The 18074-nt window shown below is 48.4% G+C and overlaps 1 protein-coding gene across 1 annotated transcript in view; it reads right to left on the bottom strand.

Moving 5' to 3' along the window:
- Window positions 1-17566, bottom strand: part of CTNNBL1 (catenin beta like 1) — a gene marked incomplete at both ends in the record, with an annotated part of 41656 nt that extends 24090 nt beyond the window's left edge. Inside the window, 4 exons of the mRNA XM_015829249.1 lie at window positions 362-459; window positions 10717-10856; window positions 14974-15080; window positions 17381-17566. Coding sequence (XP_015684735.1) covers window positions 362-459; window positions 10717-10856; window positions 14974-15080; window positions 17381-17566 — 531 coding nt within the window. The remainder of the gene's footprint in view (window positions 1-361; window positions 460-10716; window positions 10857-14973; window positions 15081-17380) is intronic.
- Between the last annotated feature and the right edge of the window lie 508 nt (window positions 17567-18074).

Genomic DNA, 18074 nt, shown 5'->3' with positions numbered 1-18074 from the left:
AAAAGGAGAAGGGGAAGGAGGAGAAGGAAAAGGAGGGGAAGGAGGAGGAGGACGAGGAGGAGGAGAGGAAAAGAAAAAAGGAGAAGGGGAAGAAGAAGGAGAAGGAAAAGAAAGGAGGGGAAGGAGGAGAAAGGGGAAAGGGAAGCAGGAGGAGGAGGATGGTTGGTGTTTTCTGAGCTTGGTGGTTTTCTGGCAGACGTTTCCTGACCCAACTAGGGGCCACCATCAGGGCTAGGAACGCTCCTCCACTGGGCTCAGGGCTCCTTCCCAAGATCTGGCCTGGCCTCCAGAAAAGATCTTGATTTGCTTTCAAGGCTTCGACTCCCACCCCACCCCAAGGTGGCCGCCAGGGGCTACTTACCAAGGCGTCTATGAGGACCTCGGCTCCTTCCTCACTTTCATGCAGGGTGTCGATATCTGTCAGCTCCTGCAGAAGGTCCACCACCGCAATGGCGACATGTAGGAAAGGGTTAAGGCAAACCAAGACAACTTGCATGGCTGGCTGGCTGGCTGGAAATTCTGGGAGTTGAAGTCCACTACACTTAAAGTTGCCAAGGTTGGGACATCCCTGGTCTAGGGTCAAGGGTCAGGAGTCCCACGGCAGGTTGGACACAAGACTGAAGTCCATAAGTCTTAAAGCTGCCAATGTTGGACATTGTGGGTCAAGGGTCAAGATTCCCAATGGAGGTTGGACACAAGACTTAAATGCACAAGTCTTAAAGCTGCCAGTGTTGGACACCATGGGTCAAGGGTCAAGAGTCCCGATGGAGATTGGACACAAGACCTTTGTCCCCAGGTCTTACAGTTGCCAAGAATTTAGGGCCACCATTCCCATTTCCTAGTTGCTTGCTCTCTTGCACCTGGAATACTGCAACCAAATTTTGGTCACCATATCACAAAAAAGATGTTGAGAGTTTGGAAAAAATTCAGAGAAGAGCAACTAAGAGGATCCAAGGCCTGGAGACTAAAACATACGAAGAACGGCTGTGGGACTTGGGTTTGGCTAGTCTGAAGAAAAGAAGAAATAGGGGAGACATGATAGCAGCGTTCCAGTATCTGAGGGGGCTGCCACAAAGAAGAGGAGGGGGTCACATTATTCTCCAAAGCACCAGAGAGCAGGATGAGAAACAATGGCTGGAAACTGATCAAGGAGAGAAGCAACCTGGAATTAAGGAGGAGCTTCCTAACAGTGAAGACAGTTAACCAGTGGAACAGCTGGCCCCCAGAAATCGTGGGCACTCCATCACTGGAGATTTTAAAGAAGAGACTGGACATTCACCTGTCTGAGATGATATAGGTTCTCCTGTTTGAGCAGGGGGCTGGACTAGAAGACCTCCAAGGTCCCTTCCAGCTCTATTCTATTCTATTCTATTCTATTCTGTTCTTCATTCCTTCTATTCTATTCTATTCTATTCTATTCTATTCTATTCTATTCTATTCTATTCTATTCTATTCTATTCTGTAATGCTATTCTGTAATGCTATTCTGTAATGCTATTCTGTAATTCTATTCTATTCTATTATATCATATTCTATTCTATTCTATTCCATTCTATATTTTCTATTCCATTCCATTCCATTCTATTCTATTTCTAATTCTATTCTATTCATCGCCAAATAGCTGCCAAAGGAGAAAAACCAATGAATTAGAAGTGAATTAGAAAGAGGAGACATGCTATGCAGCAGGGGTCCCCAACCCCCCGGTCCGTGGACCGGTATCGGGCCGTAGCATACCAGCAACCGGTCCGCACAAACCAGCAAAACCCCATCCACGGGATGCAGGCAGCACAAAAAAACACGCACCCTCTGATCCGTGGAAAAACCTCTTTCCACGGAACCGGTCCCTGGTGCCCCAAAGGTGGGGGGCCTCAGCTTTAAGCCACCTCAGGCCCCCAACATCAACAACCCAGTTTATCCTTCGTCGCCAATGGTTCTGAAGACCTGCCGAGGACCTGTCTGACAAGCTTTGATGTCAGGATGCATCCGGGACGTCCTTGTGTGAACACGCTACTCAGCTAAACTCGCCTCCTTCCTCTTTTGATCCTCTTTGAACTGAGTTTTAGGAACAAAGGGAAAACGAAGCGGGGTTTTTTTTCCCCTTTTCCTGCTTCGAAGAGTGATTTACAGATGAAAATGGCGGGTTCAAGACTCCAGGGAGAGATGTGTCCTCGGGGGGGGGGGAAGCTGGATGCTATATGTCAAAACTCTTAAGCATGTCCCGTAAATTGATATGCCAATGGTGAGACATGGAAGGGGTTTTTTTTTCCTTCTTCTCCTGAATAGCGATCGTTCGCTCACCATTTATCCTTGGTGTTTCAAACTGTAGCCCGGAGGGAGGGAACAGAATAAATTTCCTGGCAGACAGCAGGTTTCAGATCAAGCAGAAAGGCTGCTCCCCACTCAGCTTGCGAAGATAAACTAGGACAAGAGAAGGACTGTTCATTAGAAGTCAGAACAGAAGTCAGAAGTGGTGGCTGCTCCATCACTGGAGGTTTTTAAGAAGAGACTGGACAGCCACTTGCCTGTAGTGGTATAGGCTTTCCTGCTTGAGCGGGGGGCCTGGACTGGAACAGGGGTCCCCAATCTCCGGTCTGTGGACCGGTACCGGGCTGCGGCATGCCAGCAACCGGTCCACGCAAACAAGCAAAGCCCCATCCGTGCGATGAAGGCAGCACACAAACCCACGTACTCTCCGGTCCGCAAAAAAACTTTCTCCACGGAACTGGTCCCTGGTGCCCCAAAGGTTGGGGGGCCTCTGGTTTAGAGTCTCCTGCTTGAGCAGGGGGTTGGACTAATAATAATAATAATAACTGCTACCATCCTGCGACGATATCTGTAATATACCATCAAACATCCACATCTGCCTATCCCAGGTCCTTGGGAAGGACTCGATAGGTAGACAAAATGCCAAATCCAGTCTGAACATCTGGCTGACTGTGCGATGATTCATATTAATAATAATAATAATAATAATAATAATAATAATAATAATAATAATAGTAGTAGTAGTAGTAGTAATAGTAGTAATAGTAGTAGTAGTAAAGTTGGAAGGGACCTTGGAGCTCATCTAGTCCAACCCCCTGCTCAGTTGGGAAACCCTATACCCTTTCAGACAAATGGCTGTCCAGCCTCTTCTTAAAAACTTCCAGCGTTGGAGCATTCACCGCTTCTGGAGGCAGGTTGTTCCACTGGTTAATTGTTCTCACTGTCAGGAAGTTTCTCCTGAGTTCCAGGTTGCTTCTCTCCTTGATGAGTTTCCACCTGTTGCTTCTTGTCCTGCCTTCAGGACAAAGTAGAACAGGGGTCCCCAACCCCAAGTTCGTGGACCGGTACCGGGCTGTGGTATGCCAGCAACTGGTCCACACAAACAAGCAAAGCCCCATCCGTGGGATACAGGCAGCACACAAACCCAGGTACTCTCCAGTCCACGGAAGATCTTTCTCCATGGAATCGGTCCCTGATGCCCAAAAGGTTAGGGACCTCTGGACTAGAAGACCTGCAAGGTTCCTTCCAGTTCTGTTATTCTGATGGATCTCTTATCACCTCTGTTTCCAGTCCAGGCTTGGCTACCAACTGGCCTCTGCTCCCACTGATTGACCTAGATTGGATTCTTGGCTATCAAGGCACATCCAGGCAACAGAATAACAAAGTTGGAAAGGACCCTGGAGGTCTTCTAGTCCATCCCCTTGTTCAAGCAGGACAAAGGGCTGTCCAATCTCTCCTTAAAAACTTCCAGTGTTGGAGCACCCACAATTTCTGAAGGCAAGCTGGAGGTCATCTAGTCCAACCCCCTGCTCAGGCAGGAAACCCTATACCATTTCAGACAAATGGCTGTCCAGTTTCTTCTTAAAAACTTCCAGTGTTGGGGCATTCACTGCTTCTGGAGGCAAGTCGTTCCACTGATTAATTGTTCTCACTGTCAGGAAGTTTCTCCTTAGTTCTAGGTTGCTTCTCTCCTTGATGAGTTTCCCTCCGTTGCTTCTTGTCCTGTCTTCAGGGGCTTTGGAGAACAGCTTGACTCCCTCTTCTTTGGGGCAGCCCCTGAGATACTGGAAGACTGCTATCTTGTCATGCCTAGTCCTTTTTTTCATTAGATTATTCAATTCAGAATAGAGCTGGAAGGGACCTTGGAGGTTATCTAGTCCAACCCCTGCTCAGGCAGGAAACCCTATATCATTTCAGACAAATGGCTGTCCAGTCTCTTCTTAAAAACTTCCAGTATTGGAGCATTCACAACTTCTGGAGGCAGGTTGTTCCACTGGTTAATTGTTCTAACTGTCAGGAAGTTTCTCCTTAATTCCAGGTTGATTCTCTCCTCGGTTAGTTTCCATCCGTTGCTTCTTATCCTGCCTTCAGGCGCCTTGGAAAATAGCTTGACACCCTCTTCTTTGGGGCAGCCCCTGAGAGACTGGAACCCTGCTATCATGCCATCCCTAGTCCTTCTCTTCCTTAAACTAGACATGGATGCTGATGGATGGGCTCAAGTTCTCAGCCTCTGCTAATTGAAACTATTATTGGTGCATTATCTTTCGCCTGCATCTTCGTTCACCTTCCGCAGAAAAGCCTGCCGGCCCGCTAACTTTACTTACAGAGATTTTATCCACTGTGTGCTGTCTGGGCATTAACTTTAATCAAACAGGAGCTGTTTTGCGTTCCCTTCAGGCTTTTTCCTTCTCCAAAATCCCATGCAAAGCTCCCGATGGAAGGAGACCTTCTCTGGCTGCGTCACAGCCGTCTCTCTTGCACACTGCTCCGGGGGGGGGGGGGGGGGTGTTTGCGCAACAGGATTTTGCCAGAGCTTCATTTTTTGCCTCCTAATATTTTGGCAATTTCCTGCAAAGGCTCCTTCCCCCAGGACTGCAAGGCCAGCCCGGATTCCACTTTGATGCAGAAGGAGCCCAGCATTAAAAGCAGGAGGGAGCCACGAAAATCCTGAGAAGCCCAACGTGACAGAGCTGGAAGGGACCTTGGAGGCCTTCTAGTCTAACCCCCTGGTCAAGCAGAAGACCTTATATCATTTCAGACAAATGGCTGTCCAGTTTCTTCTTAAAAACTTCCAGTGTTGGAGCATTCAGAGCTTCTGGAGGCAGGTTGTTCCACTGGTTAATTGTCCTCACTGTCAGGAAGTTTCTCCTTAGTTCCAGGTTGCTTCTCTGCTTGATAAGTTTCCCTCCGTTGCTTCTTGTCCTGCCTTCAGGGGCTTTGGGGAATACCTTGACCCCCTCTTCTTTCTGGCAGTCCCCCAAATACTGGCACACTGCTATCATGCCCCCCCAAGCCCTTTCATTAAACTAGACACCCCCAATTCCTGAAACTTGAGTTTGAAGGGACCTTGGAGGCCTTCTAGTCCAACCCCCTGCTCCAGCAGGAAACCATATACCATTTCAGACAAGTGGCTGTCCAATCTCTTCTTAAAAGCCTTCAGTGATGAAGCACCCACAACTTCTGAAAGTGAGTTCTTCCAGTGATTGTTCTCACTGTTAGGAAGTTCTTCCTTAATTCCAGTTGATCCCCCTCTTCTTTGTAGCAGCTCCTCAAATACTGGAATGCTGCTATCATGTCCCCCCCCCCCCTTCTTTTCTCTAGACAGGCCATTCCCAAATCCTGCAGCCGTTCTTCGTATGTTTTAGTCTCCAGGCCTTGGATCATCCTAGTTGCTCTTCTCTGCCCTCTTTCCAGAGTCTCAACATCTTTTTTATATTGTGCCAACCAAAACTGGATGCGGCCTTACCAAGTGGTACTATGGTCAACGTTTATTATCATCCCAGACTCGGCTTCTCGTGTCTGTAGGGGACAGAACCGGCCGTTATTTTGTCTTCTTCAAGGCTGTCACCAGCGAGACCTCCATCATTTATGCCCCTCCGCCTGGCTGGCCCGTCCAAGTCCACCTTTTAACAAATGACACGGTGCTGAGGCTGACGAAGCCTTCAGAAAAACCTCGGGGAAAGGAATTGTCAAGGCCACAGAGCTGCTTACGCAGAGGAAATGTTTCTAGATGGATTTACTCCGGGTCTGCTGCTGCTTGCTTTTTTTAAAAAACTGAAGAAGGGGGGGGGGGGCTTTTGCAGAAATCAGCACCGCTTCGTTGAAGCTCAAATCGACAAAAGCAGACACCTCTCTCTGAAATGGAGGCCCAGTTGGCTTTAGCTTGAGGATGATGATGATGAAGATGATGTTATCCATTCAGCTGGGTCCGACTCTTGGTGATTCCGTGGGCCACTTCTCTCCACATCTTCCGATTGGAGTTGTTTGGTGCCAGGACTTCTATGTTCTATGCCTTGTGGACTTCAACTCCCAGAATTCCTGAGCCAGCATGGGGGAACTATAGCCCCCTCATGACTCGTGGACTTCAACTCCCAGAATTCCTCAGCCAGCATGGAGGAACTATGACCCCCTCATGACTCATGGACTTCAACTCCCAGAATTCCTGAGCCAGCATGGGGGACCTATGGCCCCCTCATGACTCGTGGACTTCCACTCCCAGAATTCCTGAGCCAGCATGGGGGAACTATGGCCCCCTCATGACTTGTGGACTCCAACTCCCAGAATTCCTGAGCCAGCATGGCTCAGCTTGGAAACCTCTCCCTTTCCCCTCAGCATGGCTGGCTCAGGAATTCTGGGAGCTGAAGTCCACCAGTCATAAAAGAGCCAAGGTTGCCTACCCCTGTTCTAAGTGCTGGCTGGTACCGGCTCTGAAGGCATCCAGCCACCGTGTTCTTTGACAGCCTGGTTTCCTTTTACTGCTAACTCTTCCCAACATCATCGCTTTCTCCAGGGAATTCCTCCACGTGACGGGGTCAAAATAAGCAAAATGCAGTTTTGCGATTTTGCCTTTCCAGTCACATGTCTGGTGTTATGCATTCCATACTTGCTTGTGTCACCCTCCAGCTTGAGAATCCAAATGAAAGTCCAGGTCAGAATAGAATAAAACTGGAAGGGACCTTGGAGGTCTTCTAATCCAGCCCCCTGCTCAAGCAGAACCTATACCAGGGGTAGGCAACCTTGGCTCTTTTATGACTTGTGGACTTCAACTCCCAGAATTCCTGAGCCAGTATGGGAGTTGAAGTCCACGAGTCATAAAAGAGCCAAGGTTGCCTACCCCTGACCTATACCGTCTCAGACAAGTGACAGTCTAATCTCAGCTTAAAAACCTCCAGTGATGGAGCGCCCATGACTTCTGGTGGCAAGCTGTTCCACTGGTTAGTTGTCCTCACCGTCAGGAAGTTTCTCCTTAATTTCAGGTTGCTTCTCTCTTTGTTCAGTTTCCAACCATTGTTTCTCGTCCTTCCTGCTGGTGCTTTGGAGAATAACGTGACCCCCTGATAGCAGCATTCCAGTATCTGAGGGGCTGCCACAAGGAAGAGGGGGTCAAATTATTCTCCAAAGCACCAGACAAGAAGCAACAGATGGAAACCGATCAAAGAGAGAAGCAACCTGGAATTAAGGAGAAACTTCCTGACAGTGAGGACAATTAACCAGTGGAACTGCTTGCCACCACAAGTTGTGGGGCTCCATCACTGGAGGTTTTTAAGAAGAGATTGAAGAATCACTTGTTTGAAATCCTGTAAGTTCCCCTGCTTGAGGAGGGGGCTGGACTAGAAGACCTCCAAGGTTCTATTCTATTCTATTCTATTCTATTCTATTCTATTCTATTCTATTCTATTCTATTCTATTCCATTCCATTCCATTCCATTCAACATACAAATTAAAATGCACAGTAGCCAAGGAAGGTATCACAATCGACAGTTGCTGGCACAGCCAAATTAACCACCAAGTCTTCCAAACAGGAATTGTTTTCTACAGAAAATTCCCCCGCCTGGCGTGGCCTGAGTAAGTGAGATGCAGTTTCGTGGTTTTGCCTTCCAGTGACACATCTGGTGTTATGCAGTCCGGGACTTGCTTGTTAGTCCCTTTTGCTATCCGAGGAATACGCAGGCACCTTCTCCAGCACCGCACCTCAAACGAATCCACGTTCTTCCCGTCTTGCTTTCTCACGGTCCCACTTTCGCACCCAGAGGTAGCTGTGGGGGACGCAACAGAGCGGAGTAACCTACGTTTGTTTGCCAGCTGCTCCTAGCTTGACTGCCTCAAATGGAATGAGTGTCGACAGCACGCACAGGCATTTTCACAAACGTAAGTGAGCGCGCACTGCTCAGCGTAGCAAAAACATCCACCGTAGTGTAGCATGTTCGATGGAGATTCTCTGTCATCCAGGTCATGATCGTCCCAAAGGTGCTTTTGTCCAAACAGCAACTGGACTTTATTGATTTTTCTTGAAGATGTTGCTTAGAATGGAAGGAGCTTCTCGGATGAGCAGTGAAATGTCTTCAAGAAAAATCAGCTAAAGTCCAATTGCTGTCAGGAGAAAAGCACCTTTGGGATATCATGTAGCAAAGAAGCCAAACGGAAGGAAAAAAAAATTCCTTTTTCTTTGTTCTCAAAGAACATTTGAGACCTTGTTCTTAAATCTTTTTTTGTTTTGTTTTTTAACTCTGCCTTCTCATCTAGCCTGCCTTCCTTCCTTCCTGGCCAACATAACATTTCTAAAGAGGTTTTTTTTTTCAACTGTTGCTTATCAGTAACTAGGAAAGGCAACAGGCTGACATCCGACTGACCGTTTGATAGATTTGTTAAATGTCCACGGAAGAGCTGCAGGCAATTTTCACAAAGCCTTTTCACTTTTTTCCATCGCAACTGCAGTTTAACTCAAGATAACAGACAGAAAAAAACTCCCAGCTGCCCACTAACATGGCAGAGAGAGGCTGCCTTAATAAGCTCTGGGGAATAAGGGCCAGGAAAAAAAAAATCTGGCCTGCTAACCCGATCGAGCAGGGGTGTCCAAACTTGAGCAACTTTAAGACTTGTGGGTTTCAACTCCCAGAATTCCCCAGCCAGCATGCTGTTCCATTCATCTGTTGTCACATTTCATTACATTTACCGAACCGATCTAGAACTAAGGAGAAATTTCATGACAGTGAGGATGTCAACGCTCCTAACATCGGATGTTTTTGCTTCGACAACAGTTGGAGATGCAACCATTTTCTTCTTATGTTTTACTCTTAGAGTTAGAGCTAGAGTTAGATGATGCTGGGGGGAGGAATGTACGTGAGAGTTTAGCTAGATATAACAATACTGGACCTAGTGTGAGAACCAAGGTTATTGAAATAAGAGATGATAAGAATTGGCGGGCTGGAGAACTGGAGGGAAAGCCTGCATTTCAAACTAATTGGGGAATGTGATTTATGACAGTTAATTGGAGGAGGGAATTGTGCTTTGATACTATGTGCTCAGGGGAGGGGGGTCCAGTTTTTGGCTTCCACTCTGTTAATGCCCCACGCTATGCTTCTCTAATAAAGATTCTTTAAGGTAAACAATGCCTCGAAGTTCTTTGGAGTTTCACCTTTCAGAACCATGACAGAGGACAATTAACCAGGGGAACAACTTGCCTCCAGAAGTTGTGGGTGCTCCAACACTGGAGGTTTTTCAAGAAGAGACTGGACAGCCATTTGGCTAAAATGTTAGAGGGACTCATGCTTGAGCAGGGGGCTGGACTAGAAGACCTCCAAGGCCCCTTCCAACTCTGTGATTCTGTTACCCAAGGGAAGCAACCTAGAACTAAGGAGAAATTTCCTGACAGTGAAAACAATTAACCAATAGAAGGATTTGCCTCCAGAAGTTGTGGGTGCTGCATCACTGCAGGTTATCAAGAAGAGGCTGGACAGCCATTTGTCCAGAATAGTATAGGGCAGGGGTCTTCAAACTTAGCCCTTTCATGACTTGTGGACTTCAACTCCCAGAATTCCTCAGGCAGGCACATGTGCCTGAGGAATTCTGGGAGTTGAAGTTATAAAAGGGCCATGTTTGAAGACCCCTGGTATAGGCTAAGGATGTCTAACCTTGGCATCTTTACAACTTAGGGACTTCAACCTGTCCAACTTTGGTTATTTTAAGACTGGTGGACTTCAATTCCCAGAATTCCCCAGCCAGTTGAAGTCCACCAGTCTTAAATTTGCCAAGTTTGGACACTCCTGTAGCAGACGGACAGTGATAACACACAAAAAAAATCAGTTCTAATTTACTGAAGGAGACCAAACTTTCCAAAAGGGGCTAACAATGGGAGGGGGAAGGGTCTCCCAGCGTGCCAGCCTGCCTCCCTCACCTCCCACCCGATCGGCCCATCAGCAGCTTGAATTGCATTCCCCATCTGACCATCTGGGCATCTACCTGGGGGTGCTGCAGACTCAGTTTCTTCACCTCTGGAGCAGGGGCCTTCAAACATGGCCCTTTTACAAGTTGTGGACTTCAACTCCCAGAATTCTCATGCCTGGCTGAGGAATTCTGGGAGTTGAAGTCCACCAGTCACAAAAGGGCCAGGTTTGAAGACCCTCCGGTCTGGATCCAAGTCCGCAGGTTCATCAAAATGGCTGACTGAGGAATTCTGGGAGTTGAAGTCCACCAGTCATAAAAGGGCCAAGTTTGAAGACCCTCCGGTCTGGATCCAAGTCCGCAGGTTCATCAAAATGGCCGACTGAGGAATTCTGGGAGTTGAAGTCCACCAGTCATAAAAGGGCCAGGTTTGAAAGACCCCTGCTCTGGAGCATCCTTTGGAGACAGGTGTCACACCCCAGGTTCACACCCCACTCAGCCCAAGACGTTCTTCCGGTTGCCAAGCCCCCCAAGGAACGCAAGAGCGACACCAACGAAGCCAGAAGGATATCGGTGTTGTCGTGCCCCAGCAGCCCAAGGAGGGAATGGACGGCGTTGAGTTCCACCAGGAGATGGTAGAGGTCCGGCATGGTGGCGACGACGTGCATCTCTTGAATGATGTCGTTGAGATCCAGCTCGGATTCCATGAATCTACGGACAGAGGAACAGACGTCAGCAGGATCCAAGAGATCTAGGAATCTGGCCGCTGGTCCCAAAGATGCTTTCCCAAAAGGCACCTGGACTTTCTTGGGTTTGATTCCTCGAAGACGTTTTGCTTCTCGCTCAAGAAGCTCGAAAGTAGAACTGAAGAAGCTTCCTGGATGAGAGGTGAAACGTCTTCAACGAAAACACCAACAAAGTACAGTTGCCCCAAAGGTGCTTCTTTTCCAGGAGGCAACAGGACTTTCTTTGTTTTTCCTTTGAAGACATTTCGCTTCTCATCCCAGAAGCTTCCTCAGGTTCTAACTGGATGGTGGGGAAAGGAAGGATTTATACTCCTTGCAGACAGCTGGTCCTTTGCATCCTTTTGGAGAGTCCTTGAGGCCACCTGGAGGTTTTACCTGTGTCCAAATAGCCCCAACAACCCTCTGAAAGGAGGTAAATGACCGGCTCTCTGCAAGGAGTATAAATCCTTCCCTTCCCCACCATCCAGTCAGAACCTGAGGAAGCTTCTGGGACAGTGATGGCGAACCTTTTAGAGACCGGGTGCCCAAACTGCAACCCAAAACCCACTAATGCATCGTCGGGTGCCGGGTGGGTGTGGCCCATTGGCTGGGTGTGGCCTATTGGCTGGGCGTGGCTGCGGTGGTAACGGCAGACTGGGTGGGACTAAAAAGTTCAATCAATCAATTCCAACTTTGCAAGATCTTTTTTTCCCATGAGAAATTGAAATTGACTGATTGATTGAACCTTTTTTTTTTTTTTTTGCACATGGCGGCGGAGGCCTAAAGCGAAAAGGTCTTATAAAACCCAGCTGAAGGCCTAGGACTGGGGCAACGGCGCACGTGCCCACAGGTAGGGCTCTGAGTGCCGCCTCTGGCACCCGTGCCCTAGGTTCGCCACCACTGTTCTAGGATGAGAAGCGAAACGTCTTCAAAGAAACACAAGAAAGTCCAGTGGCCTCCTGAAAAAGCCCCTTTGGGACAACCAGGACCCGGGTGACTGAGAATCTTCACAGGCATTTCCTTGAAGATGTTTCACTTCTCATCCCAGAAGCTTCCTCAGGTTCTGACTAGACGGTGGGGAAGGGAAGGATTTATACTCCTTGCAGACCGCTGGTCCTTTGCCTCCTTTCAGAGAGTCCTTGAGAACACACGGGAAACCACAACAATGGAAATGTTGGGCTCAGTTGTGGTCATAAGTCAAGGACAACCTGTACTAAAAATCTAGAAAAGGCTACAGGGAATCTCAGATTTGGTTTGACTATTGAATTATTCCAAGGAATGTTCTCTCTCTCTCTTTCTCTTTTTTTCTGTCTCTTTCTGTCTCTCTTTCTCTCCCTCTTTGTCTCTTTCTTTTTTTGTTTCTCGTTTTCTTTCTTCCTGTCTCTTTTTCTTTCCCTCTTTCTCTTTCTTTCTTTCTTTTCTTTCTTATCTCTTTGTCTCTTTCTCGCTCTCTCCCTTGTTTTTTTCTTTCTCTTTTTTGTTTCTCTTTCTTTTTCTCTCTCCCTCTTTCTGTCTTTTTATTTCTCTTTGTCTTTTTCTTTCTCTTTTTTTCTCCCTTTCTGTTTCTTTATTTCTCTTTCTTAATCTGTCTCTTTCTTTCTCTTTTTTTGTTTCTCCCTCTGTCTCTTTCTTTCTTTCTTTTTCTTTCTTTCTTTCTTTCTTTCTTTCTTTCTTTTTCTTTCTTTTTCTCTCTTTTTTTCTTTCTCTCTCTCTCTCCTTCTTTCGCCACCCAGAGAACAAAGAGGCAGGAAGAGCCAGGCCCTGTCCAAAACTGAAACCGGGAGGAACAGGCCAAGTTCAAAAGCAGGAGGGTCAGCAGAACAGCTACAGTGAGTTATGGCTCTCCCTCAACGTCTGTTGCTGACACCAAATGGGCTATCAAGGGCACTCAGGGTTCTTTTAGCTGCAAATGGAGTGTGTGGGGGTGTATTGTGTGTGTGTGAGAGAGACAGAGAGGGAAAGAGAGACAGAGAGAGAGACAGAGAGAGCCTTTTCTGGATTTTTAGTACACACAGTCCTCAACGTATGACCACAATGGAGCCCAATTGAGTTTTACTCCATTTTATGACCTTTCTTGCCACCATTGTTAAGTAAATCCCTGCAGTTATTAAGTTAGTCCAGAGGTAGGCAACCTCGGCTCTTTGATGACTGGTGGACTTCAACTCCCAGAATTCCTGAGCCAGCCACGCTGAGGGGAAAGGGAGAGGTTTCCAAGCTGAGACATGCTGGCTCAGGAATTCTGGGAGTTGAAGTCCACCAGTCATGAGGGGGCCATAGTTCCCCCATGCTGGCTCAGGAATTCTGGGAGTTGAAGTCCATGGGTCACGAGGGGGCCATAGTTCCCCCATGCTGGCCCAGGAATTCTGGGAGTTGAAGTCCACCAGTCATAAAAGAGCCAAGGTTGCCTACCCCAGGGTTGTTAAGTGAATCTGGCTCCCCCATTGATTTCGCTTTATCAGAAGGTCGCAAACGGGGATCCCGGGACGCAGCTACCATCATAAAGACGAGTCAGTGGCCGAGGGTCTGAATTTTGATCATGTGACCTTAGGAGATGCTGCAACGGTCATTAAGTGTGAAAAGTGGTCGTGAGTCACTCTTTTCAGTGCTGTTGTAACTTTGAACGGTCACTAAACAAACGGTTGTAAGCCAGGGATCGCTCGTATGTTGCAATTGAAGCATGAATAAGGTTGGAAAGGCTAAAAAGATGAAAGAAGCTCAGAGTGCTGGGACCGTCTCGTTCCAAACTCGTTTCCGTTAGGAACTGTTCTGGTCAGGCTGTTCACACAAATACAAAATATATTGCATGCTGATGTTCCCTACAAGAATCTGATCTACTAACGGGTCATAAGAGTCGATGGAATCCGAGGTGGGCTGGACTTAAGATCTCTTGGGGGGGGGGCGAAGGGACTCCAGACTCATGACGTGCTCAACCCCTCCACCCTCGGGCTCAGCCTGGCCATCTCCTACTGTTGTGATTCCTCACCAGCCAGTGGACCCGGCAGCTGAGTCTGAGGAATCAGAGGAGGAGGAGGAGGAGGGGCCTGGAGTGACACCAGAGTCAAAGGAAGGCCCTGAGGTGCTCCAAGACTTACAGTCGGACGAGGAGCCTGGCCCCTCTACTCGCACTCAGGCTGAGACACAGCTGTGCTGGGAGTCTGAGTTGGACAGTGATGAAGAACAGCTGGGACAAATCCCGGATGCATGAATGCACAGGCAAGAGAGTAGCACAGAGGAATGCAATGGGGCAGCTCCAAAGGCAAAGGAGAAGGCATTAGGAAGCCACGCCGTGGCTGAATGATAAAAGGGAAGGTGTGGGAGGTGCTGGTTGCCGAAGGCAATCGTTGTGTTAAGGGATCGAGTTTGTGTGGACTGTGTTTGTTTGCCTTGGACACTGACTCAGGTCTGTGAATAATAAAAGAGGATTGTTTTTTTTCCTGCGGTTCCAGCCTGCTTGTTGGAAGAGGGGTTTCTCCTTGTGAGCTCAACATATATAAAAACAAATAATTGTTATATTTATAAAATTTGTATGAATTTTNTAACAATGAGTAGCTTTGGATAGAATGGGATTATTGTGTGTTTACTACCTGGTTCAGCTCTGGGAAGTCCTGGGGGGGGAGGGGGGAAAGGGAATAGATAGATGTATATAAACTGATGTATTGTAGATTTATATATGTGATTCTTTTTTAAGGAGGTGCCCGGTGGATACCCCAACTGCACCAGACGGGATGGTTGAGAGAGGAAGGGAAGTAGGAGAGAGGGAGGAAGGAGGAGAGGTTGAGGTTAGGGAGGAGGAAGGTATGGAAAGTGAAAGAGGGGGGTGCAGGGGGGGGCACCGGACACTTCCATGAATGTATTGAGTAGTGTTATTTTTTTTTGGTTCATATTGTGATTAACTGCATCATATTTATGTTATTGTTTCTAATTGAAAAATCAATAAAATTTTATATATATATATATAAAAAAAAACAAGGACACACGTAGGCTGGGACAGAACACCTATGCTTCTAGAGTCAACATTGGCCTTGTCCTTGAGAACTTCCACCTGGCCTTCCGGAGAGCGGAGCCTGGAGAAACAGGCCGACCCCCCCCCAACCCGGACTTACTTCTCTGGATTGTCTGGGAATTTGATCCGGAGTTCCTGGTTCTTGTAAGATCTTTTCTCAAAGGTGAGGATCATCTTCTTCACGGAGCTTTCATCCAGAGGTTCCTCCTGGCCAAACACAGCCTCATTTAAGGACGCAGTCACAGCCTCCACTGGCACCCCACAAACCCACGTCTGAACAGTCTCCCTTCAAGGCATCGGAACCGTCTTCCTGCTAAAGGTGGGGCTGGCCGCCATCTTGGATCAGGGTCCCCCCAACACCGGAGTTCTGGCAAGGGACGGCCGGGAGGGTCTCCTGTTTCTCCACCCCATTTCTCCCCCCTCCTGCTGTGTCACATAACAATTGGCGGGAGAGCACCAAGGACCCCCCCCCCATTTCATCTCTGAACTACCAATATTCTCCTTTATTGGTGGGGAGTGGGCTTACCTGAGAAACCAAATACAGGTAGCCCTTGACTCACAACCAGAACTGACTAGAAAATTTCTACTGCTAATCGAGGTAGTTGTTAGCTGGGTTTTGCCCCATTTTAGGACCTGGTTGTTAAGTGAATCACTGCGGTTGTTAAGTCAGAAATCTGGTTGTTAAGTGAACCTGGCTCCCCCGTGGGCTTTGCTTGTTGGACGGTCCCAAAAGGGGATCACGTGACCCCCCCCCCGGGGACACTGCAACCGTCGTAAATACGAGTCAGTTGCCAAGCGTCCGAATTCTGATCACATGACCAAGGGCACGGGTCGGCAGCCTGCGGCTCCGGAGCCACATGTGGCTCTTTGAGCCTTCTCCTGTGGCTCCCAGTCCTCCTCCACCATTTGCAGAGAGAGAGAGAGAGACAGAAAGAGGCACTTGCACTTCCCTTCTCTCTCTCTCTCTCTCTCTCCCTCTCTCTCTCTCTATCTATCTTCTGCTCACCTGGCCAGCTGGCCTCACACTGTTCTCCGACAAGCTGACAAGCTGATTGGGTGGGCTCCCTGCCCTTGCTGCGTCTCCGCAGGAAGCAGCAGAAAGCAGCAAGCAGCATCTCTCTCTCTCTCTCTCTCTTTCTCTCTCTCTCTCACACACACACACAACTTTTACTTACTTAGTGGGGGTAAGAGGACTGGCAGACCAAGGGCAAGAGAGAGCCAGCCGAATACGAATGTGTGTCAGCTTGTTGGAGAACCGCGTGAGGCCAGCTGAGAGAGGGAAAGAGAACTCATGCGCAGCAGCCTCTATTTCTTTTTAATTAAACTCTTGAATCAAGCCCCCCTCCCCCCCGCATGCGTGTGCGCATGAGTTTTGTGGCTCCCCGTGTTTTCTCTTTTGTGGGAAACGGGTCCAAGTGGCTCTTTGAGTGTTTAAGGTTGCCGACCCCTGACCAAGGGGATGCTTCAACGGTTGTTAAGTGTGAAAAACGGCCATAATAGCACTTGTTTCAGTGCTGTTGTAGCTTCGGTCATTAAATGAACTGTTGCAAGTTGGGGGACTCCCTGTGAAAATAGTGGGGGGGGGGGCTTTGCAGGAAGAATACAGGAAGTGACCGGAACGAGAGAATTAACAAGCGAGGGGAGTTTTTAAGGCTGTTGCAAAATTTGTTCAACTGTCTTGTTGTTGTTGCTGCCAACATGGATTGTGTTGTTACTCCCACAGGAAAGAGGTGAGATGTGGGGTGGGGCTTGTAATGGGTTTTCAAGTAAATGATGGATTTTTTAAAAAAATAAAAAAAATGGGAAGCTGCCTGAAAGTCCATTATGTATGAGTTGGGGGGGCTGCATAAATTTGTTTAATAAATAATAAACCACACCAATAAATACATTTTGCTGGTTTTTCAACACACACACACCCTGGAATGCTGTGAATTGTCACCTTGGGAAAGTAGCCCTGATGGGAAATGCTTCTTTTTCCGTGTCTGTGTGAACGCCGGATAGTCTACATGACCTCAAGGTGTCCTTTCTCAAAGAAGATGGCGAGCTAAGCTTGACTTGGGATGGTCTAAGGCAGGGGTCCTCAAACGTGGCCACTTTTAAGACTTGTGGACTTCAACTCCCAGAATTCCCCAGCCAGCATAGCTGGCTGGGGAATTCTGGGAGTTGAAGTCCACAAGTCTTAAAAGTGGCCACGTTTGAGGATCCCCGGGTCTAAGGACTCCCCTCTTGGGCAGGGGGTCAGACTAGAAGACCTCCAAGGTCCCTCCCAGCCTTAGAAGTCCATGTTCTTTGACGGGGGGGGGTCCCCAATCTCGGCCGCAGGAATTCTGGGAGTCAGGGGGCCGAGACTGGGGACCCCTGTAATATGGACTTTCACCCTCTCCTGCCCAACGGAAGAGACCCCCAGGGCGCCGCCTTGGAGAGGGGAGGGTCTGCCTGGTCATGGGAGGGGAGGGGAGGGAAGGGCCGAGAACGGGGGGGCGGGACAGAACGAGACCCTCACCCACCTCCTCCTCCTCCTCCTCGCCTTTTTCAAAGACGTGGTGCAGCTTCTTCTTCTCCTCTTCGGACTCCTCGGCAGCCGGGGGGTCTTCCTCCCGGAAACGGCCACGCTCCCGGGACCCGGCTGGCTTGGGCCGCCCCTTCAGCTCCTCCTCCTCGTCGTCCCGGGTCCGCTTGGTGCCTCTGTTGGGCTTTGAGAAGGAAAATAGTAGTAACTGCGAGAGGGACCTCGGAGTCCCAGTGGACAATCCCTTAGATAGGAGCCAGCAGTGTGCTGCAGCTGCCAAAAAAGCCAACACAGTGCTGGGCTGCATTAACAGAGGAATAGAATCAAGATCACATGAAGTATTAATACCACTTTACAAGGCCTTAGTAAGGCCACCCTTGGAATACGGCATCCAGTTTTGGTCACCACGATGTAAAAAAGAGGTTGAGACTCTAGAAAGAGGGCAGAGAAGAGCAACAAAGAGGATCAGGGGACTGGAGGCTAAAACATATGAGGAACGGTTGCTGGAATTGGGGATGTCTAGTTTAATGAAGAGAAGGACGAGGGGGGACATGATAGCAGTCTTCCAGTATCTCAGGGGCTGCCACAAAGAAGAGGGAGTCAAGCTCTTCTCCAAAGCGCCTGAAGGCAGGAGAAGAAGCAACGGATGGAAACTGATCAAGGAGAAACTGGAATTAAGGAGAAACTTCCTG

This window comes from Protobothrops mucrosquamatus, unplaced genomic scaffold, assembly GCF_001527695.2.
Source record: "Protobothrops mucrosquamatus isolate PMUCROS unplaced genomic scaffold, P.Mucros_1.0 scaffold5694, whole genome shotgun sequence".
Taxonomy (NCBI): domain Eukaryota; kingdom Metazoa; phylum Chordata; class Lepidosauria; order Squamata; family Viperidae; genus Protobothrops; species Protobothrops mucrosquamatus.
The sequence above is the reverse complement of the archived record's forward strand: the minus strand, read 5'-3'. Positions and strand labels throughout refer to the sequence as shown.